The sequence below is a fragment of the Zonotrichia albicollis genome, chromosome 8 (genome assembly GCF_047830755.1).
Source record: "Zonotrichia albicollis isolate bZonAlb1 chromosome 8, bZonAlb1.hap1, whole genome shotgun sequence".
NCBI classification, from domain to species: domain Eukaryota; kingdom Metazoa; phylum Chordata; class Aves; order Passeriformes; family Passerellidae; genus Zonotrichia; species Zonotrichia albicollis.
In genome coordinates, this window is record NC_133826.1 from 26,001,805 (window position 1) to 26,016,709 (window position 14,905).

At 36.9% G+C, this 14,905-nt stretch overlaps 1 protein-coding gene across 3 annotated transcripts in view; it reads right to left on the reverse strand.

The window, feature by feature from the left end:
- LOC102065228 (BMP/retinoic acid-inducible neural-specific protein 3) overlaps positions 1-14,905 on the reverse strand; it is a 195,412-nt gene that overhangs the window by 46,853 nt on the left and 133,654 nt on the right. For all 3 annotated transcript variants that reach the window (XM_005490194.4, XM_074546303.1, XM_005490195.4), the window contains 2 exons: positions 13,739-13,844; positions 11,092-11,328 (listed from right to left, as the gene is read on the reverse strand). In XM_005490194.4, coding sequence (XP_005490251.2) covers positions 11,092-11,328; positions 13,739-13,844 — 343 coding nt within the window. The remainder of the gene's footprint in view (positions 1-11,091; positions 11,329-13,738; positions 13,845-14,905) is intronic.

Genomic DNA, 14,905 nt, shown 5'->3' on the forward strand with positions numbered 1-14,905 from the left:
CAACACGTTTCTTATTGCAATCTAAATATGACCTTGGCAGCAAGTTGCCTTTTCAGAAACCAAAAAAGCCAGACTCCATAGCTGTCTCTGAAAGTCCCAGTGTTTGAAGGGCATTCCCTTCATCCTGTCAGGTTTGATTTTGGTTCATTACTCCTTAAAATGTTTCTATCCCTGCTGTTCAAAGGGATGCTTCCCTTTCCAAAGGGAAGTCACAGTAAGCTTTCAAGGAAAATGTCTCAAAAATTTATCTACAGGTTATTTTGGATTTTTTTTGGTAAATATTTTTATGACTTCAATGTGGCTTAGAAGTACTTCTGCAACATGGATGTCCCAAAGCCCTTTATTATCTTTCTACAGAGCTATAAATTCATTTAATGCATAAGACATATTCCTTATGGGCAGATATAGACATAACCTCTGTCAGTCCAAAATTTACCTCAGTTGAACACGCTGGCAACTCTTAGAGTTTGAAAACTGGGTAGGGTAAATAAACATGTAATGATTCACAGGAGGATAAAGGAGGGAAGAGAATGAGTGAAACTGAAAAATGTTCTTGGAAAACACATTGAAGTAAATAAGCAGTGTTAAGCTGTTCCAGGAGAAGATTTAAGAAGCTATGAATCAGAACAGACAACACTGCCCTAGAAGAAAAGAGAGGCCACAGAGTGACATCATTCTTAATAAAGCAAGCCCAAAGCTGCCAAGGCAGATTGGAATTCCACCAAGAACGAGGGGATTTTGTCACTAGCTTTGAAGGGAATTACATTATGTCCTGTACATGGTGGACATAAGTAGAATTATATTAGATCAAGCCTTCTGCTCCTCCTCTTATTACAATGTCATCACAGTGTTTGAAGCATCTCAGAGTGCGGTGCCACGTGAAACTTTAATAAGTTGATTTGCCAGGTGCAGCAGGAGTTGGATAATGCTTTTAGTTTTGGAACAGGGGCAATTATATCAGCTGTACCATCATTTCTGAAGTAGGACAAGAACAATTTAGACACTGACCCTCCAAAGACATTATGCACATCCCACCTGTTCGTTTTATAAAACAGAGACACCTCCACAGGGGTGGAAGAGCTGGGAGGGGAGCATTGGTCACAGAAGGAACGGCAGCTTGGTGTATCTGCTCATGTTATTGATTAAACTTCCTGACAACCACAGAGGGAAGTTAATTACTGGGAGGCAAATTAACACCCCTGCAAGATAATGGAGAAAACAATAATTGTATTAAGAACTCAGGGGGCTAAGTTTTCCTGGCCCTGAGCCTGAGGCTGTAAGCAGTGCTTGAAAGCAAACCACCGCTCCACTGCTCAGGGGCAAATAGTTTGAACCATATTGATTGAAGTCTTTATTCTCAGTGATTAAAAAGCACCTTCAGCTGCCAGTGAGTCAGTTCAGACTGTTCACAAGGAGTCTTTCAATTAAGATTTCAAATGGGACTCACTTTGCATGGCAATGGCTCCGTCCTGGTCAGCAGAGAGAGACAGACTGTGCACAGTGACCCAGGCACACCTCCGATGGGCTCTGTGCAAGGAGCCTTGCCCCAAACCCACCACAACAAAGCTCTTCAGACAGCAAGCTTACATTTGTGGTGTCCATAAACTGAAGAAATCCTCCAGCATTCTGTTTGAATTCCAGGTTTCATTTTTAGTCTCATTTTACCTGAATTTTAATTGAATCGCTGCAGCTGGAAAAGCAAGAGTATGTCACTGGACTAAGAGGGGACTTGCAGTGCAAACTGCCTTCGCTGCAAATGATGGAGTGAATTTACAGTCTGTCTGTGAAACCTTGTAATCTTGTGATATTATTTAGGATTTGAAATCTCAACACTGAGCCTGAAAATCAGTCTGGGCATCTTTTTTTCCATTATAAATGCAATGAGTTTCTTCTGATCAGAGTGTACAACACAACATCTCTGTTTAAACTGACATTTCCAAATTATGCCTGCAGTTACCTTCTGCCCTTTTACTTCCTTTTAGTAATTTGAAGCAGGTATAAATGAGACATTTGGTACATGTTTTAAAAGGTCTGTCTTAGAATGTAGTTTCTCTTTGAGGGATTTTTGTTGGCCTTTTTTGGGGGGAGCTTTTCTGGGCTTTTTTAGGGGGGGCAGGGTGTGGTTGTTTTCTCTCCTCCTGTAGTAGAAGAACCATAACAAACACTATATATTCCAAGATAATTTTTAGCCAGAGATTAAATGACAGCCTGAAAGTTTTTAAGACACCATCACTGTATTTTACACAGGAGTTATTGAGGGCATTTTTTAGCTGTTAGGGTTGTCATTATCACTGCTGGTAAGAAGGAAGAAGGCTGGGACCCAGGTCAGTGTCTCCATGATGTCAATCCACAAGCTTGGTGCTGGGAAGAATTACCTTTTTTACTTGTCAGCCAGGTGACTGATTTGGATGCAGAGAGAGGCAATAAAAAGGAATCCCACCGTGTCCTCTTCTGCTAAACAGTTTTAAGAAAGGATTTGTGCCACAGACATAGCAAAAATCTGCACCTTATTGAGGTGGCAAACAAAATTACACTTGATTTTTCTGACTAGATAGAAGGATTTTAAAGATTAAATTTCACAGGCTGAATGCAGATTTGCTGCAGCTTTCCTGGAGTTGTCCATCAGGAAGAATATGACAGCAATAGTTTAAAATGCTTGTCTGATGGAGAGGAGGAGAAAGACTGTTCCACTGGTTGCATTCCTTAATGCACTGCCAGGAAATATTAATATAATCCATAATTAAGATGATTGCAGAACAATGATGTATGAAATGGTGAAAAAGGTACTACTTATCTGATGATGCAGACTTCTTGCCCCCTGTGCCTTTATGCTGTGGTTCACATTTGATCTTGAAGATTTGAATTTGTCTTTGGCTGCCTCATAATGTATTCTGTGCATCACAGAAGGTTTCTGTCTTCAGCACTGGACAATCTATTCAAATTTATTTACATTACTTTTTTTCTAGCTTGAAATTTAGTCTATTCAAATCTAAGTTAAAGATATAACTTTGTATTTTGTTTAACTGCCTGGCTTTGCACCTGCTTTCTCAAAGCATCAATATATTTTTACCAATTAAGTAAGTCCAGCCATATCGGTTATTTTTTGATTGCTACAAAAAAATGGATGAAAAAGTAACTCAACAGATGTATCACTCTTTATTGCTATGTGCTCAGCATCTAAGAGCATCTACATGCAAGCATTAGGACTATAATTCTCTTTTCTAAGAAGTACTGAGAGAACTGTGTAGATTTTGAGATCAAATATGATCACTTGCTATAGCTGGGTGTATTGATTGACTGTTGGACTGTCTCTGATGTTGGGACAACATCTGAATTCTATTTTGCAGCTTCTTTACAGCCTCAGCAATCACAAAGGCAGTGCTGTCCATCTGTAACAAACACCTGAAGCTGGGAGGAGTGTAAGGAATTCTCCCCTGTGTGGTATTTTTGGGGTCCTAAGGATGAACAAAGAATTGAGAATCTGACTATGTTTTTAGAAGGTTAATTTGTTATTTTATGATACTATATTATATTAAAGAATGCTATACTAAACTATACTAAAGAATAAAGATACTTACAGAAGGTTTAACAAGATACTCACTAAAAACTCATGACTGCTTCCAGAGTCTCAACACAACTAGACAGTAATTGCTTATTAAGTAAAAACAATTCACATGAAACTAATTAAACACCTACTTGTTAAATAAACAATCTCCAACCACATTCCAAAGCAACAAAACACAAGAGAAGCAATCAGATAATTCTCTGAGGCTTCTTGGCTTCCCAAAAGAAAAAAACCTAGCAAAAAGGATTTTTCAGAAAATATAACGCTAACACCCCTGAGCACCTGCAATGTTCATTTCCAGCTTTGATTTTGCTGTATTTTACAACAGTTTGAAGCCTGGCTGTTGGAAGCAACTTTTAGTGTGAAAACAGGGAGAGTGTGAGAACACTCCTCAAGAAATAGTGGATGAGTTTTGAAGCCAGGAGTGAGGCAGGGTCCTGTTTTATACAGACAGAATGTGACCACCAAAGGTTGGTCTATCTTCTGTTGTGCTTGGCTGTCCTAAACCAGCTCCACAGATTTGATGGAAAGAGTGGAAAGAGCCTTTCTTATTCCCAAATTGGTATTTTTCAGCATAGGCTTACTTCATTTTGGAAAATATGAGCTGAAGGAGAAGTGAAGTAAGGAAAGTGTATCAGCAAAATACGGTGATTTTCCACATTTTGCAGTTTTGAAAATGGAGATATAAATACCTGGCGCTATTAAATGGATAATTCTCTAAATCTCACTGCAGATTCTGGAATCCTGGAGATGATCTTTCCTATTACTTTCTGTAGGTTTTGCATAAAAGTAATTATATAGGATGCAAATGCTACCTCCCAAAAAATAATGAAATGGTCGGACTTCCCCATCTTCAGTATTACTGATTTTTAATTCAGTAATAAGCTTATCATCTCCTCTATTAGAATCCACTTTCTCCAACCCTTTAAATCCAATTCTTTTATACAAGGGATTTTGGGAACATCATTAATTCAATCACTGTAAAGAAAGGGAAAAATATAATTGAACTGAGGAACAGGACTCCAAAGTCTCCAAAGCAATCTCTGCTGAGCAAACAAAAAAAACTTTGTTAACATCTATGCAGTGCTATGTATTAACTGAGGCTCAGACCTCATTTTCAGGTGAACCTTTCCAAACTGTGCATTTTTTCAGATGATTTTAAGTCTGTACATGTAAAGGGTAACCAATGCTCAATAGCAAGACATCCCAGAGTTATTAAGGAATTATGGAATGCATTAGACATGAAATCCAAATCCAATGAAGCCAGGGATTTAAGAATAGCTTGCACCAGCAATTCATTTCTGTTAGTACTTTGCAATCAAAGCACTGATGGTGGATGGATGGACAATGAAAAATAGTTTCAGCAAATATTCATGTGAAAGTTAATATCAATTTACTTTGGCTGCCCTTTCATCACTTGCACTTTCTGTGATACTGAAATTTACCTTTTGAATTATCTCTGTAAAGCAGATACAGAAGTGACTGAAAAAAAATCAAACTCGACATTTTGAGAAGTTGTTTGTCATTTAAAGCTGTGGATGGATGCACTTCAAAATATTTGCAAGGTGACTTCTGATTAATTCTGGCAGTGTCCAGCGTGTCTGTTGGAGTGAGCAGGGTTTGTGTTCTGTGGTCAAACCCTTCAGGGGCCTCCATGGCTCTGGCTCTGCTCCTCTAAAGCTTCTGCTGGACATTCAAGTCAAATCCCTGAAGTTAATGGACTACAGATTGTTTAAAAAATGTTATCTTCACTTCCTCAAACACTTCAAATAATTCACACAGGCTCATATTTCAGTGTTTCACTGAATCACCCTTGAGCCCAGCTGTGACAGGCAAATTTCTGTCCAGTTTGTGGTGGGTGTGCTCTTTCCTTCCATCTTAGCTGGTATTTAAACTAAATGTTTAACAGAATGAATTTGTTGTTTCAAAGCTACTTTGAAATTATGTATCATAATATTTATTATACATCTCCTGATCTCATGCTTTCCAAGGATATATTCCAAAAGGGATTTTGTTGCCTTCAAGGGGGAAAAAAATCCACTGCTCAGCATATTGTGAAATATTCAGAGAGAAGGCAACAAGCTGCCATTGCATGTCAGATATGTGAAAAGAAATGCTTGATGGAAGATTTTACTTTCATATTTCCAGGAGGTCTCATAAATGCTAGTGATATAAAAAAAGAAATTATGAAAACACAATTTTGCCATTTTCTATTTTTTGAGCAACATTTTCATCAAAGTCCTTATTTATTTTGATAGCCTTTTTAATTCTGAAAGATGAAATTACACTGCAGGAACTGCTACATTTTTGTTTTCAATGTCAACCTTAAGATCATCTTAAAAGAAAATTGCTGTCATTTAAATTGTTTAAATGGAGTGTTCAGGTTTCCAAAGATACTCAGCAGCCAACCACACCAAAATTATGGCACAGGCAATGTGTGATCATGTTCTCATGCTGGTTGTCAGAATCCAGAGCCTGTGGATGGTTTTGGGGGTCTTCTTGACTTTACTATATTTTAGAGCAGATCATGATCTCTGGAACATGCTAAATTGCCATTCAGTGTTGTATGTCAGAATTAGTTTCTTTGTATATTAACTTTTTAACAGTCCCAAAATCTTCCCAAATGTGTAACAAAGCAAATTTTTTATCTGCACCATCCTCAGCACTGCTCCAACCATAAGCTGTGGAAGTCCCACCTGCTTCCAAAATGTGAGAATATTTTCAAGGAATATTTGACACTCTTTATTGGGGGAAACCAATGACATCCAAGTGCTTAGGTCAAACCTTTTTTCTGCAATAGAAAGGTGGAGTTCATTGAGATGAGGTAGGAGAAACACCTGGACAAGAAGGTGCCTCTGTATTGGGGCGGAAGGGGAACAAGAAAATTGGCAGTATTAAAGAACAACTGAACACTGAAAAGGTGAGGAAGGCTGCAGGGACACTCGGGAAGGTTGCACAGCTTTAATCTAATGTGGGTTGACTCTTGAATCTCAGGGAAACTGAGTGACATGTGAAAACAGCAGGTCAAACTGCATCACCAGTTTGTTTATTGGTTTTAGTTGTCCTTTCAGGCTAAAAAGGCTCCTTCCATGCACATCAGGAAAGGAAAATGGAGCCCTGCTTGGTTCCATTAGATATTTTCAGTGTTAGTAGTAAGAACACAGCTTCTTGGAATGATGGTCTCAGGGAGCACTTTGCTTACACAGTAATTCAGCCAAACTCCTCAAGATGTTAATGAAATTTGTTAATAAAGGTTGAACAGCTTTCGTACGGATTTTTGATAAGGAAACAGCTGCTCATTTTCTTGGGTACTAGTAGAGTCTGGAGGCCACAAGATCTGATAAAGGATAAGCAGATGGTTCAGAGTAAACAATTTGAAGGAAGCTCTTGTAATTTTTTTAAGGTCTTGGTACATAACCTGACACTAAGAGGTTATACAAAGCTCATTGAGCTAATAGTGATCAAATATTTATTGCTGCAGGGCAGCTAGAGAAATTAAAAAGGCAGCCAAATTTACTGAGGGATAAATAACATACTGCTGCAGATCTTCCAAAATGGGATTTGAGTAGTTTAAAAGTGCCAGAAGAGCCTGAGTGAAATGCAGTCTGCACATAAGGATAAAGAGAACTAGCCGAGCTGGGATGTGTTTGGTCATGTAACCTGCAACAGCCAGAGGGGCTCAAAGAGAATTGTCACTACCAGCAGGCCCAGAGTGCAGACCAGAGTCTTCCTGTGTGGAAATCAGGAAGATTTCCACAAATCTTTGATCAAAGAATGGCTGAGATGGGGAAAAACCCCTGGTCCAAACCCCTGCTGAGGCAGGGCCACCTAGACCCAGCTGCCCAGGACCATGGCCAGTCAACCTATGGAGAAGTCCAAGAATGGAGGCTCCACAACCTCCCTGTGCCAGCACTGGGTCACCCTCAGTGAAAAACTCTTTCCTGGTGATCAGAGGGAACCTCCTGTCTTCCAGTTTGTTCCCATTTCCCCTTCTCCTGTCGCAGGGCACCACTGAAAAGAGCTTTGCTCTGTCCTCTTGGCACCCTCCCTTCAGGTATTTAATACATTTAATACCTCCATTCAGGTATTTAATACATTGTCCCTGAGCCTTCTCTTCTCCAGGCTGAACAACCCCAGCCCTCTCATCCTTTCTTAAAAAAAAAACAAAAAAACATTCCTCAGTTGTTTTATCTTGAACAGACAGGAGGAGAGATAACACAGAGAATAAACAAACCATCTTAAATAAAATATTTACTTCTTCCTCTTTAAACTGAATCCTGCCCACAGTGAATGGCCTCAAGTGACCCCAGTAAGTTTTACATGTCAGTATTAGGGGACAAGATTTGTTTCTGGAGTTAGAAGACTGGTTTGTAACATCTAAACTAAGAAAAGGTTTGGAAGCAGAAAAGGTAAAACATTAATTCTCTTGTATTTGTCTTTAGTTGACTCTGGAATTCAGAGTGTCGTAGAAGGGAATTAATGAGTTCATTAATTCCTCTGCCATTAATACTAGATTATATGGGCCAGCAGTGACTGCTCTGGATTATTTTGCCCTGGCTGCTCAGACTGAAATTACTACATAATCTGGCCTCCATTCTAGTGATTTTTTTTTTTATTATAAATAGATTAGAATAAAGCAACATACTGTTAGCTCAGAAGCTGATTTCCACTGATTTAGACAAAGACTTAGCAGTTTTCTAGTGTTCCTTAATAAAGGTCACTTTTGTTGCCAGAATGTGCTGCTAACATGGATCAGATCACACTGATATTTGTTAACAATTTTTCATTATGGAAATATTTCTCAAGCTCCAAATGTTTCAGAATATGTCTCAATGGTTATAAATATCTATATATCTATATATCTATGTGTATACATATACGTATATATAGATCAGTGTGGCTGGAAATGCTTACAGATCATGTGTGACAGCACTGGAAGAGCTGCTCAGTGCTAATATATAATTTATATGAGGCTGGCTGCTCAATGACTGAGTTATCAATCAAAAATTCCCATGCCAACTTTTTTCCAAGTGCTGACCCATACAAGGTTACCTATCTCATCTTCCTATGACCATCTTTATGCAAAACACTTTATGAGATAAAAGCAGAAATATTAGAAGTTACCTCTGAGTTGTGGAAGTCATGCTTGGTATATTTATTAGATTTAAAATGATTTAAATATTTCAAGGGCTAAAGAGGGGAGCGTGGCACATGTCTTAATGATGTTAATAACCTAAATTTCACACTTCTTAGTAACCACACCTACAAGCAATTACCAAATTGACAGATATATGTGAAGTTGGTATTTTAGTGATTCACCCAGCAGAGCTAAAGAGTCTTTTAAAAGCCCAGAATTTAACTCTTACCAATTTTCCCCTGACATTCGTGTCACAGACCTGGGCATAGGAGTAGGAATGTAGCTGACAATGATTCAAACTCATAATTAACTTGATGTCCATTATACAGCTTGCTGTAAGAACCCTCCACAGACCCAGATGTGTGTGTTCTTTCAGCTTGACTAAAATTGCTGTTAAGTAGCAGCCTGCAAAGGACATTTTTCAGGCACTGAACAATGTCACAGCCCATTCAAATAAGACAAAATATGGCAAATATGTGCCACTCTGAAAAGTCAACATATTTGTCCTATTTTGCAAAGTAGTAAAAGATAGCCTGGCTCCAGAAATAATTAAAAGTGTCCAAATAGTCATTGGGAAAATGCATCCAAATGTACACAAAACCAACACATTTATTCCTGCTTTTACAGTCAGAGATGTCTGTGGCCCTCCAAGGAGAAATATTGTAAATTCTGATGTCCTCCTGCTAAATGTGAGAATTGGGATAGAAAAAGGGCTTCAGATCTTCTAAACAGACTCAGCTAAAAAACAGCATCAGGTTAAAAATTGCAACAAATTACATTTTAACTGATACAGGGTCTCTTGAAATTACCAGCTCTCTTGAGCAGAGGAATCAGTCTTTAACAACAAAACAAGAAATATAAAAATGGATGTGTATAAAGTACTGTTCGTTCACACTTTTACTGATATTTATTCTGCCCTTCCCTTAACCACTGTATGGTTTTCCTCCTTTTCTCTTCTACTGTTTTGTTCTCTTTCTCCAACACAACTCGTTACAACCTGTGATTTTTGTATTCTTTCTGACTTTTCCTATCTCCCTCAATTCTTTTTTTTTCCCTTAACAATTTTTCCCAGGTCTGCTGAGCTCTCCTTACTTTTCCCACCATCTGGCCAGACAGCTGTTTGTGATAGCACTGAACAAGTGAGTTGTGAAAACACTTGTTCAGAAGCTGATTTTACCTGTAGCTCCCATTCTCTGTGGGACAGGAAGTTCTGATGATCAGGACAGATGAAATGATGTATGAAACTGTGGATTTTTTGTTTTTGTTTTTTTTTTTTTTTTAAGGTTGGGGTTAAATTAATGAGATGGTATTTTTGCTTTGGATTTAGATATTTATTAGATTTTATCTATATTATAGTTTCAGTTATTATTATATTATTATTACATTTATATTATAGTTATTTATATAGAACTCACAAGCTGTGAGTTCTATAGTATTTTATTTTAATAAACTAAAAATAGAGTTGTATTTTTCTTTGTATAAATGGAGAAAAATTTTTAAGGATAAACTTTTTAAGAAATTAAATTATTTTTATTTAAACTCAGTAACTAATTACTCATGGTTTGTAATGTGGATTTTTTTTATTTAATTATACAATACTATTTAAATTCATGAAGAAGGTGAAGAAAAAGGACTAGTTACTGTTTTAAAAATTCTAAACATTCTAAAAATTTTAACAATTGTTATATATCTTACTATATTCTAAAACTTTAAGGTATTTTACTATGTGATATTATATACTTCTATTTAAACTTTATACTTAAGATTTTAGTTCTATTATTTAATTTTGGAAGTTTTCTTTGTGGTCTCAGGTTAAATGTAGTGTTTTCTTGGGAGTTATTTTTTGTCAGTATAGAAAGTCTACAATTTTTAGTAATTAGGGTTCTGACATGAAACAAACCTGGTTGGATTAAAGAAAAACTAATGTGGTGTCACACCATCATATTTTCTGAAAAATCCTCTTTGCCCAGGATTCTCCTCCTGGAGATCTGACAAGCCTCAGAGAAAATGGAAAATAATATTATCCCATTTCCTTCTCCCTGTTTTGCTGCTTTGGAATGTGGTTTGGAGATTGTTTATCCAACAGGTGAATTGTTTTGACTTAATGACCAACCAACTACACACCTGTTGGATAAACAGTCTCCAAACCACATTCCAAAGCAGAAAAACACAGGAGAAGGAAATGAGATAATATTGCTTTCATTTTTCTCTGAGGCTTCTCAGTTTCCCAGCAGAAGAATCCTGGGCAAAGAGGATTTTTCAGAAAATATGACAGTCACAACATGGCATGAAAATTTGTAAGAACATGGATGGGGCCAGTTGGAGCATAAACCAATCTATGAGATACAGCCAAAGAGGGGGGGAAATAAATTTTAAAAAAAATCCTCACCAGATTCTTCAAATTCACTGTTGTATGCATTCCAGGTCTCACTTATGCGGAGCAGGTTCTCTTCCATGGCTTGAATGTCCATGTAGGGACAGTTGCACTCGGGGAATTTGGGGCCACACTGGCACCAGCAGTCATTGTCCTTGCAGATGAACTCCCCCTCTGAATTGCAGGCTATGTAGCTCAGAGCTGCCTGCACAAAGTGCTCCTGCAGGTACTCAGGAAGAATGACCTGAAGACCTGTAGGAAATGGAGGAAATATTTTGGTGTGAAATACAAAGTTCTGGAGCTGAGCAGCTTCACCAGCTCACATAGCAAACAAACAAACAGTTATGAAAAACAAAAGTATATGGAGTTTCTAGGAGGATTTGTACATCTGTCCAGCATTTATACCATGTCATGCATTTCCTTTCTTAATAATTATTTTCAGACATATTCCTTACATTTCCCTCTCAGCATAGAACATCCATCCACTAATGAGTAACCTGTATTCCTCTGAGAGTTTATTGTTTTAATTTTCCTAGGGGGATTGGGTAACTTCAGTTTCTCCTTGCTGAGTGAACAGCAGCCAGAGCCTTGCAGCAGGAAATCACACAGCTGAATTATAATCCTGGTGCCAGCAATAATGCAGATTCTGAAAATGCTGATGAAGGGAAAGCAGTCCTGAGAGACAGAGTGAAGAGACAGCATAATCAGGAAAAGAGGTGTAAACATTTCCATCCAAAATTGGGCTTGTTTTGCATGCTTCTTTTGGCACAACAAGATGTAGCTTGTCTAAACAACTCATTATGTCCTGTGATTCTGGAGGGGCAAACTAAGAAGGAAGGGCAAAATTGCATTGGTTGAAATCTTTGAAAAATAAAATTTGGCTGATTACTTTTCTAGCATTGGTAGCAAATTGCTGTGGGACAGTCAATTGGATATGAAGGGTAGGGCTGCAAAACCTTGAGTAAGAAAATTAATTCTTAAATCTGCTTCAGTTTTAGCATGGAAAGGGTGCAAAGTCCAGCTCCTGCGGGGTCTCAAAAAACTCCTGCAACATGTGTTCCAAGTAATTTCTCATCATATGAACTTAGTATTTGGTGATATAAGTTTTTTCTCCACAGGCACTTGGATGATTTCACAGAGATTTATTCCTTATTTTTAAGTATATACAAAACTACAGCTATAACAGGAATTTCAGAACCTTTTCATATGCTGAAACCTGGTCTGGCTGTGCTTCCTTCTGTCTCCTGTCAAAATTTGGAAAACTCTGCTACTCTCTTGTGAAAAACCATTCATTTTTTCAACCATAGAGGATGTGAAAGGAATAAAAAGCCCAGCTCAATTCTTCCATTAAAGAGTTTACACACTTCTGATAATACATTTCTCCACAGTCTGAGAGATGCCAAGATTATTTTCCAGATTTTAACAGAAAAACATCATGAATATGCTGGAAACCATCAAAAATTATGTTTTCTGGAAATATTCATGGCATCCCAGTGGAAATGACAAGTTTTTTGTGAAAAAAAATTCTCTCTGGAAAATAATTTTATTTTTTAATGGATTTACCTCATTCTGGGAAGAAAGGAAAGGGAGAAAACACATATTGATATTTTAAGGAAGAGTCATAGAATCATGGACTATCCTGAGACTGAAGGGACCACAGGGATCATCACCCCTGAGAACTGCTCTTAATATCACCAACCACCTCACACTCTTTGTCCAAGTGATTTACACACTCATATAGAAAACTTTTAATCTTGGAAACAATTATATATATCTACAACCACAGATATATGTATATGTATATACAAATATATCTACTTTCAACTGCAAATTAAGAATTGTATGGCTCTCTCATGGCATAGAGGCGTGCACAAATACACACATTAAAGAGGATTTAGTGGGTGTTTTCACAGTCATAATTTGCTCATGCTTTATTTTTGTTACTGAAAAAAAAATTATTAATGGCCTAATACCATAAGGGGGATTTTTCAAGAATTCTTATGTCTTAATATGCAGGTCAGGAAATGCTTCTGCTGGAACTTTGAAAAAAAAAAAATTATTTAGAAATGATGACTCTCTTCTTCCTTTTGCTTCCTCTTTCTGCTTCTTTGTATTTTTCATTTTTATTTATACACAATTATTACTATTTTCCTAATGAGTGGGATTTTAACCTTACAAGATTTTTTTTTTTTTTTTAATTCCCAAGATTTTTTTAATTCCCTGATTTAGAGTATTTGAAAATGTATATCCTGTTTTTCTGGTGACTCCATCAATTTTGGTGCAACAAGTGCAGGGGGTGTCAGCTACTGCTCAGCATGTGCAAAGCAGGCTGAGCACACCAAATGTCATCCCCAGCTTGGTGGAATCTCTGGGAATTCAGGCTGTTAAAGAGGTGTGCCAGTGGATGCTAAACAGGGATGCAAAATGTTAACAGGGCTATTCAAATTATTTTCTGATGGGTGCAGAAATTGTTTCCATTTCAAAGGCACCACGAGGTACTGACATTTCCTTCACTTTGGCTGCAATGCACTCATTGCACAGAAACACACAAAAAAATTAGTAAAATGACCTTTTATGAGGTGGAAGAAAGAAAAAAAAACCAAATAGCGTGATAAATGTCACCCCATTCCAAAAACAAATTAATGAAATTGCACCTACATACCTTGCAACTGAATCTTATTTTCAGGACTCTGAACCAGAACAGAGCTGACAGAATCTAGGTTGTCATAGTTACTGCAGCCGAGGGGACCCGTCCGTGTCTCTGTCACCTGGTGGGAAGGGAGAAGCACTCACTGAAATATCCAAAGCAGACTGAGCAGTTCAGAGGATTGTTTCATAAAGTTTCCCCCTATTTCAGCCAGAAAAGCACATCAGACTTCATTATGGTGACATAATTAAGAATATGTGAATAAGCATAATTAATAAATAAAAATTTAATTGCCAAAAGGGTGAGTGCAAATGTTTTAGCAGCAGGGAATGCTGTTTGTACCACAGAGAATCCTTACAAACACCTCACCATCACAATACTACACAAATACTACAGTAGTATAATGCTAGAGTGGTGTAATGCCACACCAACAGTCTAAAGACAATTTCTTTTCCATAGCTGTGGGAATTACAATGAGTTTGCTAAATACTTAGTTTATACAATAAAATAATAAATAAAGTAATGATAAACAAAATAATAATAAATATAATAAACATATAAATATAAAAATAGATTTTCTATAAATATATTAAAAGTTTATTATTATAATATATTGTATAATATCTATTTATATCTTCTTAATTATAATTATTATGTATTTTTGATTATAACTATAATTACTAATATAGTATATTAGTAATTATTATATGTAATCAAGTATATTTATAATTATATAAAATACAATAAGATATATAATTATTTCTACAATATATTATATAAAATACATATAATGAACATAAAAAATATAATAATAATAAAATGAAATATAAATACTAAGTTTATAAAAAGGAAGACTCTCATTTTCCCCTCTTGAAAGTTGTGCACATGACAAGTCCTGTTAGAAGTCATTGAAAAAGCTCTGACTTTTCCAGTGAAGAAGATCAGGATTTGGAATTAAAAGCCCTTTATGAGCTGTTTTATAATGGTGGTAGTGGTGAGATGTTTTTTTTTTTCATAAGGGAAGGGCCTAAGGTAAGTTTAGGCACAAAATTCTGAATATTCTGTCTGTTGTAATCACCAAATCCATGGCCAAAGAACCAAAATACAGCAAATTTATCAAACCAGGACCTCCACAAGCAGAGCTCTGGCTTAATAGTGAAGGTTTTTATTTGGGAGAGAGCA